At 36.8% G+C, this 19,871-nt stretch overlaps 4 protein-coding genes across 4 annotated transcripts; all 4 read right to left on the bottom strand.

Annotated features, from left to right (window-relative positions):
• Nucleotides 1-3,429: 3,429 nt before the first annotated feature.
• On the bottom strand, nt 3,430-5,426 carry LOC137186828 (olfactory receptor 10J1-like). The gene has a single exon (XM_067595863.1). It carries the CDS (start codon nt 4,993-4,995, stop codon nt 4,069-4,071), a length of 927 nt encoding a protein of 308 aa, XP_067451964.1. The 5' UTR covers nt 4,996-5,426; the 3' UTR covers nt 3,430-4,068.
• Nucleotides 5,427-6,970: 1,544 nt separating this feature from the next.
• LOC137186827 (olfactory receptor 4B13-like) lies at nt 6,971-9,819 on the bottom strand. The gene has a single exon (XM_067595862.1). It carries the CDS (start codon nt 7,931-7,933, stop codon nt 7,013-7,015), a length of 921 nt encoding a protein of 306 aa, XP_067451963.1. The 5' UTR covers nt 7,934-9,819; the 3' UTR covers nt 6,971-7,012.
• A 3,747-nt stretch (nt 9,820-13,566) lies between these two features.
• On the bottom strand, nt 13,567-15,106 carry LOC137186825 (olfactory receptor 11A1-like). The gene has a single exon (XM_067595861.1). It carries the CDS (start codon nt 14,969-14,971, stop codon nt 14,045-14,047), a length of 927 nt encoding a protein of 308 aa, XP_067451962.1. The 5' UTR covers nt 14,972-15,106; the 3' UTR covers nt 13,567-14,044.
• Nucleotides 15,107-18,336: 3,230 nt separating this feature from the next.
• Nucleotides 18,337-19,275, bottom strand: LOC137186664 (olfactory receptor 11A1-like). The gene has a single exon (XM_067595737.1). It carries the CDS (start codon nt 19,261-19,263, stop codon nt 18,337-18,339), a length of 927 nt encoding a protein of 308 aa, XP_067451838.1. The 5' UTR covers nt 19,264-19,275.
• Between the last annotated feature and the right edge of the window lie 596 nt (nt 19,276-19,871).

Raw genomic sequence — 19,871 nt, 5'->3', positions numbered from 1 at the left:
GTACTTTGTTGTGAGTTCGTGTTGTAACGTCTGCATATGTGTTGTTGAGTCTTGTGCAGTTTCATATGTATTATACTCATCTGGGGACGGACATTGTAAGCTGGTCTATACAATAAACGCTGTGGTATGTGGCGCTAGTTCCTGTTATATACTTGTCCATATACAAATAAATATTAAATAAATAAAATATCTGAAACATAGATATTAAATATCCTTTTTATAATGATTGTGTGAGATTTGTTCTTTCCTTCTGGAAACCATCAAAGTAGACTAGAGGTCTTCACGGGTCCACTTGGTTCTCAGGAACCTGTATGTCAGTATGTTCGATACCCCTGACTGGACCCGAGTGTAGTACCAGCTCTGATCATGTGGTCTCAATCACTGCTGGAGAAAACGTAAAGAGCTAAACGGACAATGTGAGGAACAATTAAAAAAACAAGCAGGTGAAACCAACTGGAACATCAGCTGTTTGTTGTTTTATACAAATACTCATCAAACATGAGAAAAAGTTCTGACAAGGGAACCGAAGACGAGCTTATTTTAGAGAAATAAGTCGTCTACAAGATTTCTGCTGTTAAATGAAATTTTGTATTTTTGGAATTTGATTCACAGATATTAAATATGTTAGAAATGTGTTTTTTTTTCTTCTTGCACAGTACAGAAGGTTTTATTGTTGGTGCAGTAGGTGGAACAAGACTTTCAGACCCTGGTTGATATGATCAAAAGCTCCAGAACAGCTACTAAATGGACTTTGCGCTGAGACTGTGTTGTCAGAAGCTCATTAATGTTGGTTTAATGCTTTAGTTACTTTATTCACTAAACTCTCCCTCAGGTGATAAATACAGTAAATCTAAATAAATGACAGTGATTATAGGAACAAGTCAAACACATTTAACATGAAGGAACCTCTTCATGTTTTATTTCTCTCTGTACTTGATGTAAACACATTTATGTTGTTATTTTCCTGTTTTATAAGTAATTTGCAGGTATGTTATAGTGAACTTTTAAGACATTTTACAGAAAGGTTGGTGCAATTTGGTATAAATTATAAGAAAAAACAGAGAGAAGTGGTTGGTTTAGTCTGTATGTGCCATCTGTTATATTTGGGTTCATATATAGTTGTTAATTTGCAAAAATTCTTAATAAATTAGACCCTTAATAATTGTTTAACAAACCGCAAATACTTAGTTTGTAGTTTTGTGTGTCAAACTACAGCATATCTGAACATATTAGGTTTTAAAAAACCTCTATAATGAGCACATTTATATGAACTGAATCATAAAATCCTTTCAGAGAAATGTCCTCAGAATGAACACAGCAGGTACTGTCAGGAGATTTAACTGGTTTACTGTTTGGAACACAAAACTGAACATTTTCTGTAAGTTAAATAGTTGTGAAGCGTTTAATTTATCAAGAGTTTTTGCAGATTGACAAATATGAACCCAAATATAATGAGTCAGCAGTTACCAACTGAACCAACACTTTTTCCAGTTTTTTCTTATAATTTGCACCATTTATTAGTATAACATTAAAGGAGCTGTAAAATAAAAGGTTACAGTAAATGTCTGCAGATTTCATTCAGCAGGAGGTCGTAAAAACCTCAGAAATCACCTGTTCAGGTAAAAACAGCCTCAACCAAACCTGTAAAACTTTATTCTTTAAAGGTGAGTTGTTATAACTTTATTTCCTCTGCAGGTCATTTCATGAATCATGTTGCATTGTCCCTGTGTGATGTCATCATGTTTACTGTATCTGTCGCAGTAATGAGCCTCGGCGGAGCTCCAGCAGCTCTTTCCATCGAACCCCAGAGACGTCTGTGTGGACACTCGGACACTCTGGAGGCTCCAGCCGGCTTCACTAACAGGCCAATTAGCTCTCTGCATCCATGCTGTCGCCATGGTTACGACTGAGCAGCTTCAGGCCTTCGCTCTGGGTGTTTACGCTCCTGCCTGAGTTTGGTTTCAAGTTTTTTCTTCTTCTTACCTGTAAATTCAGGTTAGATTTTGACCCACACACACCTGCAAGTTTAAAAACACCAACTTCCCTCGACTGTCAGCTCCTTCTCCACAATTATTGTTCCACATGTTGGACTATTAAGCTGTTGTTCTGTTGCATCCGACTCTAGCGTCGCTGGGTGTCTTTTGAATCTCTTTTATTCACAATGAACAGCAGTTTTTGAGCCTGTATGTTTTTATTTTTATTTAAATTCAAGTTTCATTCACAAACCATTACAACACAGTTTTTTATGTAAAAGGATAACATAAGTTAGCGTATTAATCTTACAATCATTCAGAAAGTATAAACCTATGGGAGCCATGTAGGAGAAGAATACTTCAATATAAAACATAAAGCATAGTAAAAGTTAACATTAGCCTCACACTTAATGGTTTGTAGTTTATTACGTTGGTGAAGGTTCAGCTGACTGTGATTCACTAATCATAGCAGCAAGTACAAAAATAAACACATTTTCAATTTCTGAACATGAGTTGTGATTGGCCGAAAGTTGGAACACCGAAAATCCAAAATGAAGCATCGACTATGTCCATCATGTTTGAAGGAAGACAGACGACCATCATCGCTGAGTCTGAGTGAAGCTGTTTGTCACTTCACACATCTTGTTCAGTGTTATTTTTCTCTCATTGCGTGATTATCATCTAACGTCAGAACTTTTAAAAAATGTTGAGGTTTTCGAAGCACAAGTTCTTGAAGGTAAAGCAGTAAATGTTGAGGCCTGAACTCTAAACCAGGACGTGTGTTTTTACTTCCGCTGGAAAAAGTTCATATTAAATCGTAAAAGTTTAGAGCTGCAACAATTTAATTCAACAGCAATTAATTACATAATCAATTAATAATTTCAGTCATTTTTCAGGCAAAAATACCAAAACTTCTACTTCCAGCTTCTAAAACGTGATGATTTTCTGTTTGTCTTCATCATACATGAAGTGAAGTGAATATCTTTTACTGTCAGAGGAAACATTGCAGACGTCACTGCAGCCTCTGAGAAACTGACTCCAGTTTTTCACATTTCATGAACTAAATAAGAAATCGATAATGATGAATAATTGCAGCCCTGATTGAGTTTTAAAAGTTGATAATAAAGTAGTCAGTTAGTTGAAAGACAGAATATTAATTGTTTTTTGGGACAAAATTAACAGTCTGTAGACATAATAAATTAATAAAACAGATTGATTGATTATGAAAATAATAATGTAAAGTGAAATAAAGTTTGAATGAAGTTGGGGAGGCGGATAAGATTTAACTTTCAGTGTAAAACTCCAGAGTGTCAATGAGGAGATAAAATAAACTCACATTTAATTAAAACACATGAAGGTTTGTTTTATTCAATTCATCATCATGTTCGTTATCACTGAATGCAGAAAAATCAACATAAACACAAATATGTTGTAAACATATCACATTATAAATATACACAGACTCACATAGTGACAAAAATAGGCCGAAGAGTTTAGAAGAAGAAAGAACAAATAAAGAGAATCTTTGGGTAGTTTTGGTCTGAATTGACAGATTAATAGATTATGTAAATAAAACCCTTTTTCAACACAGATCTTAATAAAAATGTTCTCATCATTTAAATATCATATGATCATACGTTGCTTAACATGACCTTTTTTTAAAATTGCAAAATGTTTTTATTGAGCAAACTCAGTTACACTAATAGACAACAAACATTAATAATAATAATAATAATAATAATGTAAATAAACAGCTGGTGACTATACTTTAATTTATTTATCAATTCTTATTCATTGACAGGAACTCAAAAAGTCTATTTTTAATCCCTTTATTGTTGAACATTTCTAGTTTATGATTTTTTTCTCTTTGCAACATTCAAATAAAAGAAACTCAATAATCTCTCTTTCAGTTTCCTTTTTTTTTTTTACATGAGATGATCTGAAGCCTCCACAGGGATCAATACCTGATTCAATAGTTCCAGGTGTCAACATTCAGTGAACAAAAATAACAATCCATCAACCGTAACAACCAGCAGTCAGTGTGATTTATCGGCTGTGAGCTACGAAGAAAATATTAACTGTCCTTTAAAAAGGTTCATGATTGTATTATTCTCCATTTAATTATTCTGTTCATACTCTGTCGGATCTCCTGCATTTTAATACCATAAATTATGGGATGCAGAAGAGGGGGAATGACAAAAAAATTCAAACTTATGAAAATATTCGCAGCTCGTGGAACTTCGTGACTCAGACGATTATAAGTGACACCACAAAAGGACGCCACGGAGAAATTAATGAAGGTCACTAAGTGCGGCGTGCACGTCCGCAGCGCTTTCCTCCTGGACTCCTTCGAGGTTTTTAGGATCACCAGGAAAATATGAAAGTACGAGAGAAAGACTAGAAAACACGGTAAAACGATGACAAAGACGGCGCAGCACAGACCGTACACACTGATCAGAGTCGTCTTTTTACATGAAAGCTTTGCGATCACCAGACTGTCACATAGAAGTTTATCCACCGTGTGTCTGCACAGTGTGATTCTTGACGTCAGATAAACCTGGATGATCGAGGACGAGCTCAGGATGAAATAAACCACCGCCAGCATTAGTTTGACTCTAGCTGGCGTGATGATGGAGTGATACCCCAGAGGTTTACAGATGGAAACAAACCGATCGTAGGCCATCAGTGCGAGAATACAAAATATGCAGCCACCGTACACGTTGGTGAAAAACACTTGTGTCAAACATCCCTCTAGAGAACTCTCCTGCCTGTTCACCACAAGTTGTTTGATGATGTTTGGACACACAGATGAACTGCCTACTACTCCACTCAGAGACAGATTTACCAACAGAACGTACATCGGTCTGTGAAGGCGAGACTCGACACAAATAACCAGAACGAGGAAAAAGTTAACACACAAACCGGAAATGTAGAGGACTAAGATGCAAATGACAAGCGCAGAATTATACAGACCGAGTGCACCGTAGATTGTGAAGGTGATTGTAGTGATAGAGCTGTTCATACTGAAACATTCGGAATAACAGATTCATAAGAAAGCAATCATTTAGAAAACATCACCACCAAAACACATCCTTCACCTTTTCTCACAATTCAGGACAGAAAAGAAGATGTTTGGTTACACATGATGAAGTAGCTGGTGTTGATTGTGAAGCTGATGTCAGTCTGTTTTTCATCCTCCTCGTCTGATCAGCAGCTTCTGCTTTTATAATTATCTGATGTCATCTCTGGCCTTTTCCCTCCGGGTTCCTGATGTCACAACATAACCTGTTGATGACCTCAGGTCCAACTTAATGCCACCGATCTCTCAGTAATGACACAATTTGATTTATTGATTGGGACAGTGTGCAGTTTTTAAACATTAAAGATGCACCGGAGTTAGCTTGAAGCTGATTTGCATCCGTTGTCCCCAACAATCAAAACATACAACAGCACAACAACAAACAGTACAAAACAAAAAACACACAGAACACAAAATACAAAATACAAAATAGAAAAAACTACACACAACATCACATACACCCACAATGTCAATCAGAAATGAATAATGTAAACTTGTCAAATTAAAAGCAAGACTACCTGCGCTAATGAGAAGACCATAGATGGAGTTTAGACTTAGTAGTCACACAGCTGATTGGTCTTTAGCAGATGTTTTAATTTGGCTTTGAATGTATTGATAAAACTGCAGTTCTTCATATCATCAGGTAGGACGTTCCACTGAGTTGTGGCTTTCACAGAGAAAGCTGACTGTCCAAATGCAGTGTGATGAAATGGTCCAATCATGTATAGAGGATATTCTGGAGGATCTAATAGAACTTACTGAGCGAGTGAACACATAGTCACATAGTGGAGGAGGACAAACCATTTAACATTTTATAAACTAGGCACAAATTTGAGTATAATCTAAAATAGTCAAAGCTCAGTAAATTGTTTTTCTCCAGAACAACAACAATTTTGAGGTTAATATGTGTGGAAATGCCCCCCCCCCCTCTGATTTTGGATTAAAGGTTTGGATGGTTTCGGTTTGGATGTGCGTGCATACTCTTATCTTAAAGGAGATGTGACCGCGATCTATCGACCTGCTCAAAAGACAAAAACTGTTTCCAAATTGACTAAAAACCAAACAGAAACAAGTTATGTTTTATTGATTTATTTATTGTATTTCTCTGCCTACTGAATCTGTAAATACATATTGTGAAACCAGGGGCCCTGATCAGTTTTTGTAGATACAGTTTACACGTTCACAACATAACACATAAGCACAACCTGATAAAATCACTTCAACTTGATAAATATTAGAAAATAGACAGGTGCAGGGTGGTGCAGGGGAAAGGGAATCAAATGTACAGAAAAGACTCTAATTGATGAATTGTTTGTAACTTATTTTAAATATGGGCATCAAAAACATTTGTTGTTGAGTTTAGTCTTTTCTTCAAACTATTACAGGGATAACATCCATGTACACTCATGAGCAGTATGTTCTGAATGAAGAATTAGTGTTCAATGGACCACAGATTCCTCATGGCTGCATTAGAGAAGACCACTTCTACATGTTTTGGAGACTGTGTAGGACATCAACATATATTCTAGACTAAATTTCAAATCTTTGATTCGTTTGTCTTTAAGTTAGAATAAATAATAAAAACTGAAAGTATTCAAGTGCTAATACAGCAACAAAATAATGAGTCACTGGTGAAGGCTGAAGCCATCTCACACATCAGGATTCACTAAACTTATGAATAAACTACACAGTTCAGACGATAGATTGACTTTAACGACTAAAAGATCTTTAAACATTTGAGAATTCGTCTCAAGAATCAGTTTAGGGAACTGATTTTTAGAGACTGAAACCTGTCAGAGATTCAAAGCAACTCTTTACATGTTTAATTTGACATCATTTAGGACACATTTCAGACACATTATACAGTGCTCATCACTGTTAACACTACTATTGTTAGTTTGTGTTTTTACTGGTTATTCCAGAGGAACAGATTTGTTAGATGACAGATGACACCAGTATTCTACATTCTTTTACCAAGACTCTTGCATATGATGCGTATTTTGGTCATATTCAGTCCATACAGTACAGGGTTGAAGAGCGGCTGGCATGTAAGCCAGTATAATGATAAAATAATGCGCAACATATTTGGTACTCTGCTCATATTAAATCTGCCTTGCACTATTTCAAAGAAAGCTCCAAAAGAGAAGTTGAGCAGGGAAGCAAGGTGAGGTGTGCAGGTACTGACGGCTTTCCTTCTGGTCTGTTTAGAACCAGAAAAACAAATTTTAAGAATCCTCATGTATGAGAAAACAATTAGGATTATAAGAGAAACTATTACGGTAAAGATGTAAACAATGCCATAGATATTATTGACTGTTGTGTCAGAGCAGGCCAGTTTGACGATTGAGTAGTTGTCACAGTAAACTTTGTGAATCATGTTTCCACACAGCTGTAAAGTGGCACTCAAAGACATCATGACAACAGTTGCAAGTACACTATATAACCACACGAAAGCAGTAAGGACTGCAACCTTGCTGCGTGTCATCCGTGTGTTATATTGTAGAGGACAACAGATAGCGAGGTATCTGTCATAAGACATGACACCTAAGGTGAAAAGCTCTACACTTCCATAGAAGTGCACACAGAAAATCTGCAGGAAACAAAAGAAAGTAGAAACAGTGTGAATGTCAGAGAGGATCTGAACCAGGAGGAATGGAAACAACCCTGTACTACCATACAGTTCATTTACAAACAGGCTGCACAGAAAAAGGTACATAGGTTCATGTAAGCTTCTGTTCATACAGATAATCACAATGAGAAAAACATTGGAACAAACTATTAACATATATAAAGACACGACAATCATGAAGTATAAATATTTAAAGAACCCAGTGTCAAAGTAGGCAACAAGAGCCAAATATGAAACTTGTGTAGAGTTCATGATGCTTCATTTAGTTCATTAAGCAATCATAACAGTATTCAGTGGATGAACTAATCATAATTATTATGTTTGTTATAGATTTGTAAAGGTGTAGTTTACACTTTAGGCTAAATCATCAACCATATATAAAGACACTCTATGGCAATGACAGTGATTCATTTATCATCATGAAAACAAATAAAACTGTTTATAGATAAAGTAAAAAGTGTTATACCTTTCCTCGATATAAAATTTGTATAATACAACAATCCAATATGAAAAGACACAGATCTAACATCACATGAATCCTAACATGCACTTTCTGTAAACTGAGTCCCTCCTAACTGAACTGAAACTCTGCGTCTGCTTATTTTAAACTTTAAAAACAGAAGATGCCCACAGCAACAGACCGACCTAATTATCTGATGTCATCTCTGGCCTTTTCCCTCCGGGTTCCTGATGTCACAACATAACCGGTTGATGGCCTCACTTCCATCTTAATGCCACCAATCTCTCAGTAAACAATCTGAATGTTTAACCAAAGTAGTTTTTAAAGTTAGAGCACAAGCCCAAACGGATACACATAATGTACATGATGTATAGGGCTGGGATAATGAAATGATGGGCTTCTAGGTGCAGACATGTAACAGGCCCTATATAGGAGCAAGACCCCCAGACTACAGCTGCAGGATTAATCAAAATAAGTTGACAATCTTGATTCTGGCGTCTACAAATCTCCCTGCATGTTACTGCACATGACAAGCTGCACAGGAAGAGGGAGCAGGACGTCGATGTAAATAAAGCTTCTTAGCAACAATAAAAAAATAAAATAAAAATATGTCAAAGCTGCAGAAACAGAAATAGCACCACACCTGGTATCAAGAGCCTCATCCCCAGTGCAGATTTTTTCAATGCATTATACAACTAAATCACATGCCATCAACCTCGTCCGTATTGCTGGCCATGGTGCCTGGTTGGCTATAGCCGATATCACTAATACCTTCAAAGTCTTGCCTATTCATTCTGATTTCTGGAGGTTCTTTGGCGTTTCTTGGTAAGGTCGTTACTATTTTGCCGTCCGTCTCACTTTTGGGCACAAAAGCAGCCCCAAGATATTTGAGTCCCTTTCCGAAGCACTCTGCTCAACAACCACAAACTTCCTTACGTCTTCCACCTTCCGTACAACTTCCATCATCCTCACCCCATTGTATCGTCGCTACCCTCAAGTCCGCCTTCCTCCAGCTTAGACATCCAGTTGAGCACTGATGAGACTCCCTCCATCGAATTCGGCAGTTACTACGGCAGTAGATGGTTTGCCTCGGATTGACCGCCAGAACTGTCCTTGCTCTCTCCTTCGTCTAGGGGACCTACCCCATAGTCATCGCTGCCCTTCTTTAGGGGCATGAGTGGTCCAAAAAGTTATCCTTGTCCACGCAGATAAACCATCCATGTTCCAGGCTACAAAATTCCATCTCTGTCTCCCATTTTTCATTTCAGAAATTCAAATCCTCGGCAGCAGACTTGGATCTTTATCCAACACTGGTCCCTCCGTTTTCAGCCACAGTCTTCACCTGAATCCTCAGTTTCTCTACCTGGTCACCACGTTGCGAAAAGCAATCATAGTCAATAGTCTTGAACCTAAAACTCTTTTGTCATACTATTCAGGATGGTTCTGTTTCAAACCTTCCATACAGTGCACAGTCTACCCTTTCTGTCCATCGACATCATAACATTACCCAGCTTCCTCACTCATGCCCATTCAGTTCTCAAAATCAGAACATCCACTATCCAAGAGTACCTGAGCAGTTTAAATTTCTTCATCAAACTGCTTTCTGGAGCTCCAGCCCCTTTTGATTTCTCACTCCCCTGTCAACATGTTAATCAAAGGCTTAAGACAGACAGAATCTCAGCTCGTACTGAAACACCTACCCCTGACAGCAGACCTCCTCCCCTGTTGTATCCAAACCATCCATACAGGATACTTGTTCCCATTGTTCATCCCCATCCAATCAACCCCCTTTCATCCCTCCCCTCGTCCCCTATTATCCCACCATATACGACCCCTACGAACCCCCGGCTCCCGTTCATCCCCCCGGCAATCAACCCTCATCCCATTCTTCCTGAATCTTCTCACCAAATCTAATAAATTATTCTTTTAAATACTTCACAAATGGCGTGGCATTTGTTAGTGAAGGAGATGTTAAAAAACAAAGAAATACCTTACACACTGCAGGGCTCCAATATCCACAATAACTTATTGCACCAAGGTGATGTTTCAAGCACACCTGCTCTTCATCAGACTCAAATGACAATAGCACGACGCCATCTCAGATATATACATGAATACATGTCACCTGATGTGATCACCATAAACTCTGATGTGACCCAAGTGCATTCCAGGGATAACAATATATACATACAAAAATACACACAAGAATATAAATAAAAATACATACAATCTATATGTATATGATCAGTGTTTCCCCTAGGTTGACTGCTGTGGCGTGGCGGCGGTTCTCTATTTCTCTATTTAGCGTCTTCAGGTTAGGCTAACCCATTGTTGCTAACTTCAGAGCTAACCCCCTTCACTTTTCTAGCAGTTGGGGAAAGAACAGACGTGACTTTTCTTGGTTTTGACAAGCTGCAGCATTTATTAAGTGACACACTGTAGTCTGTACTGTACGTTTACTGCCAGATCGACAACTTCCTGCGAACCTTTTCCTCTGCTCCGTTCGCATTCATTGTCACTTTTCTACCGCTCGCTCTCTCACTCAACCACTCACTCACCTGCTACGCCACATTTTACGCACTGCCTATTCCTTAAAAGGAGCTACGCTACCAAGAGTTTCCAAGGCAACGACACAGATGTTAACTCACATCTTGGAACTGCGCTGCACAGAGGCTCCCAAAGCACGATGGTATTCTAGGATATCCTACTTTAGGTTTCCTTTGCAAGCATATTTTTGTATATATTTGTGCATAGTGTATTGTTGCATACTTTTACACATAGTGTTTTCTCTGGTAGCAATCTAGTTAATGTTATCTTACACCAGCCTATTCTTATATTTATTTATATCTGTGTATATTTATTATAAAACAAAGTTTTTTCTTGATATTTATCAAGTGTTGTCACACACCATTGAATCGTGAACTTTTTGTATACAGTACTATGTACACGACCATTATCATGTTTACTTTCATATACATATAGATTATATATATTTTTCTGTATATTCTTGTGTGTATTTTTGAGCGTATATATTGTTACTAGGGGTGTGCCTGAATACAAATACGTTATTCGAAAAAGCACAAATAGTGGGGTTTTTTGCTAATATTTGTTTCATACAAATATTTTTTCAGGAAGAAAAACATGTTAAATACCAGCTCACAGGTCGGTTACATCGCTATCTCAGTGTCTCTCTTACGTCTTACGTCTATCAGCAGGTCTCAACGAGGGGAGTCACATCCACCTGCTACATGACACACATTTCCTAATGTTCCCCAGAGATAGGGCGGTGCGATTAATCGAATTTTATATTTGATTACAATTTTGGCTTCCAATGATTTTGAAAACAAGATAATCGAGATAAAACGCTTATTGTTTATTATTGTCATTTTGTAATGATGCTCTCGTTTTGTCTTGTGTTGCAAATCTAGCACACCCCTTCCCTTTACAGTGGTGCGCTTTCGCCCCTCCCTAAACGCCTCCAACAGGCGTCGAGTGCCTCTATCCACAGAACCGGCCGTCTGTCAGCAGCAGCTCCTAACCAGCAGCCGGCTAACCTGCTTTCACCAGGCTAACTGACAGCTGAAAGTTACTAAACCAAAATAGTTTGCATGTCAGCTCCACAAGAAGAAACTCACCTGTAGCGAGTGAATCAGCCTGTAGTGACAATGGGGCTTACTGGTGTTTCCTCCACAGGCTCCACTTCACTCAGCTGCCACTTTAACCTGAATAACAAACCAGGGCTTGGTGCTCTGGTTGGATCCAAACGGAGAGCTTCGGTGTTTGTCTGCACAGATAGGAAACCCCTCGGTTGACAGGATGTACCACTCTGTTTGAAAAAACTTTTTCTTCCTCTTCTTTTTTCTTTATAACAGCGGTTGGCAACCAGCGTATTAGGTACATTACCGCCACCCTCTGCTTCGGACTGAAGACCAAAGATTAAATCCTAAACATTAATCCTGTCTGCCTAATAAACTCAATGAAAACTCTGCTGCTCCACCCACTTGGCAGGTTTATTAAAGTTTTAATGCTGAGCTCTGGAACTCCAGTCTTCCTAAGTTCTTCCCTCATATATTGTCTTTCTTGATCATTAGTACAATCTATGATTGCAGGTGTAATAGTCTCCTACGCCAGGTGGAAAAAAATATGTGCATATATCTGCATTGGCAAAAATGAGAGTCAAAAAGTAAATGTGTTAAATAATCATGATCTCAATATTGACTGAAATAATTGTGATTATGATTTTTGCCAATATCAAGCAGCCCTATCCAGAGATAAAGCTGAGCTACTGATACAAGCAAAGTGGTCCCAAGAGACTCTCCATAACCTGTTGTTCCCCTTCTCCTTTCCACAAAGTTAGGTTGTAAAAAAACAGGCAATAAATGAAAAATGCAAAGCAAGAATCACCTTTGAAGTTCTTCACTACACGTTACACGCTGTGCTGTCTGTGTTATGGGTGTATAAATAGGTAGAGGTCTGTCTGCAATGAGGTGATGAGTAAAGTTTTAGCTCAGTAGTAGAATACTGGGCTCTCTGCACATCCCGAATTGTTACCCCTGGGATGTATTTGGGTCACTTTGGAGTTAAGGGTCATGTGACCACATCATGTGACTTGTCTAAAATGGCGTTGTGCTATTGTCATTTGAGTCTGATGAAGACCAGGTGTGCTCGAAACGTCATCTTTGTGCAACAAATTCAGGTGGACATTGGAGCCCTGTGGTGTGCAAGCTATGTCTTTGTTTTTTGACTTTTTGCTCATATTCGGCTCAGCACCTACAAGCTTCAGTTTGGATGTGCGTGCATACTCTTATCTTAAAGGAGATGTGACCGCGATCTATCGACCTGCTCAAAAGACAAAAACTGTTTCCAAATTGACTAAAAACCAAACAGAAACAAGTTATGTTTTATTGATTTATTTATTGTATTTCTCTGCCTACTGAATCTGTAAATACATATTGTGAAACTAGGGACCCTGATCAGTTTTTGTAGATACAGTTTACACGTTCACAACATAACACATAAGCACAACCTGATAAAATCACTTCAACTTGATAAATATTAGAAAATAGACAGGTGCAGGGTGGTGCAGGGGAAAGGGAATTAAATTTCTTCTTAAAATCAAGCCTCTTCAAAACTAAAGAAGTGAATTATTGTGTTGACTCCAGGAGGAGTCACTGCTCTGCATTTTGTCAATTTTACCCTTTAAAAGAGGTGTTAAGAAAACAAATGTACAGAAAAGACTCTAATTAATGAATTGTTCGTAACTTATTTTAAATATGGGCATCAAAAACATTTGTTGTTGAGTTTAGTCTTTTCTTCAAACTATTACAGGGATAACATCCATGTACACTCATAAGCAGTATGTTCTGAATGAAGAATTAGTGTTCAATGGACCACAGATTCCTCACGGCTGCATTAGAGAAGACCACTTCTACATGTTTTGGAGACTGTGTAGGACATCAACATATATTCTAGACTAAATTTAAAATCTTTAATTCGTTTGTCTTTAAGTTAGAATAAATAATAAAAACTGAAAGTATTCAAGTGCTAATACAGCAACAAAATAATGAGTCACTGGTGAAGGCTGAAGCCATCTCACACATCAGGATTCACTAAACTTATGAATAAGCTACACAGTTCAGACGATAGACTGACTTTAACGACTAAAAGATCTTTAAACATTTGAGAATTCGTCTCAAGAATCAGTTTAGGGAACTGATTTTTAGTGACTGAAACCTGTCAGAGATTCAAAGCAACTCTTTACATGTTTAATTTGACATCATTTAGGACACATTTCAGACACATTATACAGTCCTCATCACTGTTAACACTACTATTGTTAGTTTGTGTTTTTACTGGTTATTCCAGAGGAACAGATTTGTTAGATGACAGATGACACCAGTATTCTACATTCTTTTACCAAGACTCTTGCATATGATGCGTATTTTGGTCATATTCAGTCCATACAGTACAGGGTTGAAGAGCGGCTGGCATGTAAGCCAGTATAATGATAAAATAATGCGCAACATATTTGGTACTCTGCTCATATTAAATCTGCCTTGCACTATTTCAAAGAAAGCTCCAAAAGAGAAGTTGAGCAGGGAAGCAAGATGAGGTGTGCAGGTACTGACGGCTTTCCTTCTGGTCTGTTTAGAACCAGAAAAACAGACTTTAAGAATCCTCATGTATGTGTAAAGAATTAAAAGTATAAGACCAAAGATTACGGTGAACATGTGACAAAGTCCAAAAATGTTATTGACTGTTGTGTCAGAGCAGGCCAGTTTGACAACGTAATAGTTGTCACAGTAAACTTTGTTAATGATGTTTCCACACAGCTGCAAAGGGACAGTCAGACAAGCCACGATGAAAATATTAATGAGAATGGGATAGATCCATATTAGAGCAGTAAGCTTGGCAATCTTATTAGGTGTCATATGTGTGTTATATTGCAGAGGGTAACAGATAGCGAGGTATCTGTCATAAGACATGATGGCTAAGGTCAGAAATTCTATACCTCCATAAGAGTACAAACAGAAAATCTGCAGGAAACAAAAAGGAGCAGAAACAGTGTGAATGTCAGAGAGGATCTGAACCAGAAGGAATGGAAACAACCCTGTACTACCATACAGTTCATTTACAAACAGGCTGCACAGAAAAAGGTACATAGGTTCATGTAAGCTTCTGTTCATACAGATAACCACAATGAGAAAAACATTGGAACAAACTATTGCGATATAAAAAGCCAGAATAATCAGGAAGTATAGATATTTAAAAACTCCAGTGTCAAAGTAGGCAGCAAGTGTGAAATATGAAACCTGTGTGGAGTTTAACATGATCCTTCATTTGGTTCTTCAAGCATTATTAACACAGTTTGGCAGATGAACATGTTGCAGTAATTATTTTACACTTTCTCACAGCTTTGTGAAAGTTTAACAAGTTTAAATGCATGATTGTGAAAGAAAATGTGCAGCTAAAGCATCAACATTTAAACACACATCAGTGTAATAACACTAAACAGATCCACCAGAATAGAAACACATATATATCACACATATGTCAAACTTGCCGTTACCTTATTCAAAGTCAGTATAACACAGATTAAGACATTCACATTCGTCTGCTGACCTGCTGTAGTCACACTGTCACTCCCCCTCAAGTGAACTGAGACACTGATTCTGCTCCTTTTAACCTTTTCAAGTCAGGGAACGCCCACATCAGCAGGCAGACCTCATCGTCAAATGAGACACACTTTCACTGTTTTATGTCTTCATATATTTTGATTGTTTGTGCCAACTGTTACTGATTTCTGATTGGTGCCAGTTTTGTTGATCTCATATCATTCTTGAATAGTTAAGTGCTGAATGACAGACTGGTCTGTGTCTACTGGTGCATTGAGTACAACAGTCCAGACCACTTTTCTAACAGCCAACACTTTATTAAGCAACTGTAAATTTCACAACATAAATAGTGTTAATGCTCTCACCAGGGGATTGGATCAAACACACACACATACATATATTAATTTACAAATTTTTTTACTAACATTCTAATAATTTATTAATATAATAACATCATTTATTAAAAGGAAAAACAATTTACCATTTTGCCTTGATGTGAGGACACTAATAATATACAAGTTCTAAAAAATTCTCCAAATTGTCACACGCCAGAAATTCTCAAAGAACAGAACTTCATGAGTCTGAAAAATTGGAGACGGCATAGTTCCCCCGTTACAAATGTAATATTTCTGAGACTTATCACTCACACAGCAAGACGGCTGCATATACGTCATTAAAGTGAGGCCAGGTACCTGTTGTGTATTGCAATTCTGGTGTCCATTTTGGCATGAAATTGCAAACATAAGTGATTTTTGTGGCTCAGGTCAGGACTAAATTCAGGAACAGATTTATAATGAAATCTGTAATGACTTTGTGACTTTAACTGTTAAATTGTCCTTGTATTTTGATGTATCATATCATATATCATATCATATCATATCATATCATATCATATCATATATGATATCATATCATATATCATATATCATATATCATATTATATATCATATATCATATCATATATCATATATCATATCATATCATATCATATCATATATCATATCATATATCATATATCATATATCATATATCATATCATATATCATATATCATATATCATATCATATCATATCATATCATATATCATATCATATATCATATCATATATCATATATCATATATCATATATCATATCATATATCATATATCATATATCATATCATATCATATCATATATCATATCATATCATATATCATATATCATATCATATCATATCATATATCATATCATATATCATATCACATCATATCATATCATATCATATATCATATATCATATTATATCATATCATATCATATATCATATATCATATATCATATATCATATCATATATCATATATCATATCATATATCATATCATATATCATATCATATATCATATATCATATCATATATCATATATCATATCATATCATATATCATATATCATATCATATCATATCATATATCATATCATATCATATATCATATTATATCATATCATATCATATATCATATCATATCATATATCATATATCATATATCATATCATATATCATATATCATATCATATCATATCATATATCATATATCATATCATATATCATATATCATATCATATCATATCATATATCATATCATATCATATATCATATATCATATCATATCATATATCATATCATATATCATATCATATATCATATCATATCATATCAATACTGGGCTCTCTGCACATCCCGAATTGTTACCCCTGGGATGTATTTGGGTCACTTTGGAGTTAAGGGTCATGTGACCACATCATGTGACTTGTCTAAAATGGTGTTGTGCTATTGTCATTTGAGTCTGATGAAGACCAGGTGTGCTCGAAACGTCATCTTTGTGCAACAAATTCAGGTGGACATTGGAGCCCTGTGGTGTGCAAGCTATGTCTTTGTTTTTTGACTTTTTGCTCATATTCGGCTCAGCACCTGCTCGCTTCAGTTTGGATGTGCGTGCATACTCTTATCTTAAAGGAGATGTGACCGCGATCTATCGACCTGCTCAAAAGACAAAAACTGTTTCCAAATTGACTAAAAACCAAACAGACACAAGTTATGTTTTATTGATTTATTTATTGTATTTCTCTGCCTACTGAATCTGTAAATACATATTGTGAAACCAGGGACCTTGATCAGTTTTTGTAGATACAGTTTACACGTTCACAACATAACACATAAGCACAACCTGATAAAATCACTTCAACTTGATAAATATTAGAAAATAGACAGGTGCGGGGTGGTGCAGGGGAAAGGGAATCAAATTTCTTCTTAAAATCAAGCCTCTACAAAACTAAAGAAGTGAACTATTGTGTTGACTCCAGGAGGAGTCACTGCTCTGCATTTTGTCAATTTTACCCTTTAAAAGAGGTGTTAAGAAAACAAATGTACAGAAAAGACTCTAATTGATGAATTGTTTGTAACTTATTTTAAATATGGGCATCAAAAACATTTGTTGTTGAGTTGAGTCTTTTCGTCAAACTATTACAGGAATAACATCCATGTACACTCATGAGCAGTATGTTCTGAATGAAGAATTAGTGTTCAATGGACCACAGATTCCTCATGGCTGCATTAGAGAAGACCACTTCTACATGTTTTGGAGACTGTGTAGGACATCAACATATATTCTAGACTAAATTTAAAATCTTTAATTCGTTTGTCTTTAAGTTAGAATAAATAATAAAAACTGAAAGTATTCAAGTGCTAATACAGCAACAAAATAATGAGTCACTGGTGAAGGCTGAAGCCATCTCACACATCAGGATTCACTAAACTTATGAATAAACTACACAGTTCAGACGATAGACTGACTTTAACGACTAAAAGATCTTTCAACATTTGAGAATTCGTCTCAAGAATCAGTTTAGGGAACTGATTTTTAGTGACTGAAACCTGTCAGAGATTCAAAGCAACTCTTTACATGTTTAATTTGACATCATTTAGGACACATTTCAGACACATTATACAGTCCTCATCACTGTTAACACTTCTATTGTTAGTTTGTGTTTTTACTGGTTATTCCAGAGGAACAGATTTGTTAGATGACAGATGACATCAGTATTCTACATTCTTTTACCAAGACTCTTGCATATGATGCGTATTTTGGTCATATTCAGTCCATACAGTACAGGGTTGAAGAGCGGCTGGCATGTAAGCCAGTATAATGATAAAATAATGCGCAACATATTTGGTACTCTGCTCATATTAAATCTGCCTTGCACTATTTCAAAGAAAGCTCCAAAAGAGAAGTTGAGCAGGGAAGCAAGGTGAGGTGTGCAGGTACTGACGGCTTTCCTTCTGGTCTGTTTAGAACCAGAAAAACAGACTTTAAGAATCCTCATGTATGTGTAAAGAATTAAAAGTATAAGACCAAAGATTACGGTGAACATGTGACAAAGTCCAAAAATGTTATTGACTGTTGTGTCAGAGCAGGCCAGTTTGACAACGTAATAGTTGTCACAGTAAACTTTGTTAATGATGTTTCCACACAGCTGCAAAGGGACAGTCAGACAAGCCACGATGAAAATATTAATAAGAATGGGATAGATCCATATTAGAGCAGTAAGCTTGGCAATCTTATTAGGTGTCATATGTGTGTTATATTGCAGAGGGTAACAGATAGCGAGGTATCTGTCATAAGACATGATGGCTAAGGTCAGAAGTTCTATACTTCCATAAGAGTACAAACAGAAAATCTGCAGGAAACAAAAAGGAGCAGAAACAGTGTGAATGTCAGAGAGGATCTGAACCAGAAGGAATGGAAACAACCCTGTACTACCAAACAGTTCATTTACAAACAGGCTGCACAGAAAAAGGTACATAGGTTCATGTAAGCTTCTGTTCATACAGATAACCACAATGAGAAAAACATTGGAACAAACTATTGCGATATAAAAAGCCAGAATAATCAGGAAGTATAGATATTTAAAAACTCCAGTGTCAAAGTAGGCAGCAAGTGTGAAATATGAAACCTGTGTGGAGTTTAACATGATCCTTCATTTGGTTCTTCAAGCATTATTAACACAGTTTGGCAGATGAACATGTTGCAGTAATTATTTTACACTTTCTCACAGCTTTGTGAAAGTTTAACAAGTTTAAATGCATGATTGTGAAAGAAAATGTGCAGCTAAAGCATCAACATTTAAACACACATCACTGTAATAACACTAAACAGATCCACCAGAATAGAAACACATATATATCACACATATGTCAAGCTTGCCGTTACCTTATTCAAAGTCAGTATAACACAGATTAAGACATTCACATTCGTCTGCTGACCTGCTGTAGTCACACTGTCACCCCCCCTCAAGTGAACTGAGACACTGATTCTGCTCCTTTTAACCTTTTCAAGTCAGGGAACGCCCACATCAGCAGGCAGACCTCATCAATCAATCAATCAATCAATCAATTTTTATTCATATAGCACCAAATCACAACAAAAGTCATCTCAAGGCACTTTTCACATAGAGCAGGTCAAGACCGTACTCTTTAATTTACAGAGACCCAACAATTCCCCCATGAGCAGCACTTGGCGACAGCGGTAAGGAAAAACTCCCCTTTAACGGGTAGAAACCTCAAGCAGACCCCGGCTCTT

The sequence above is a fragment of the Thunnus thynnus genome, chromosome 7 (assembly GCF_963924715.1).
Source record: "Thunnus thynnus chromosome 7, fThuThy2.1, whole genome shotgun sequence".
NCBI classification, from domain to species: domain Eukaryota; kingdom Metazoa; phylum Chordata; class Actinopteri; order Scombriformes; family Scombridae; genus Thunnus; species Thunnus thynnus.
This window is presented reverse-complemented; position numbering and strand designations above follow the sequence as displayed.

Bases quoted from the DNA above. Each gene is read 5' to 3' on its own strand.
- LOC137186828 (XM_067595863.1), bottom strand. From the start codon at position 4,995: ATGAACAGCTCTATCACTACAATCACCTTCACAATCTACGGTGCACTC.
- LOC137186827 (XM_067595862.1), bottom strand. From the start codon at position 7,933: ATGAACTCTACACAAGTTTCATATTTGGCTCTTGTTGCCTACTTTGAC.
- LOC137186825 (XM_067595861.1), bottom strand. From the start codon at position 14,971: ATGTTAAACTCCACACAGGTTTCATATTTCACACTTGCTGCCTACTTT.
- LOC137186664 (XM_067595737.1), bottom strand. From the start codon at position 19,263: ATGTTAAACTCCACACAGGTTTCATATTTCACACTTGCTGCCTACTTT.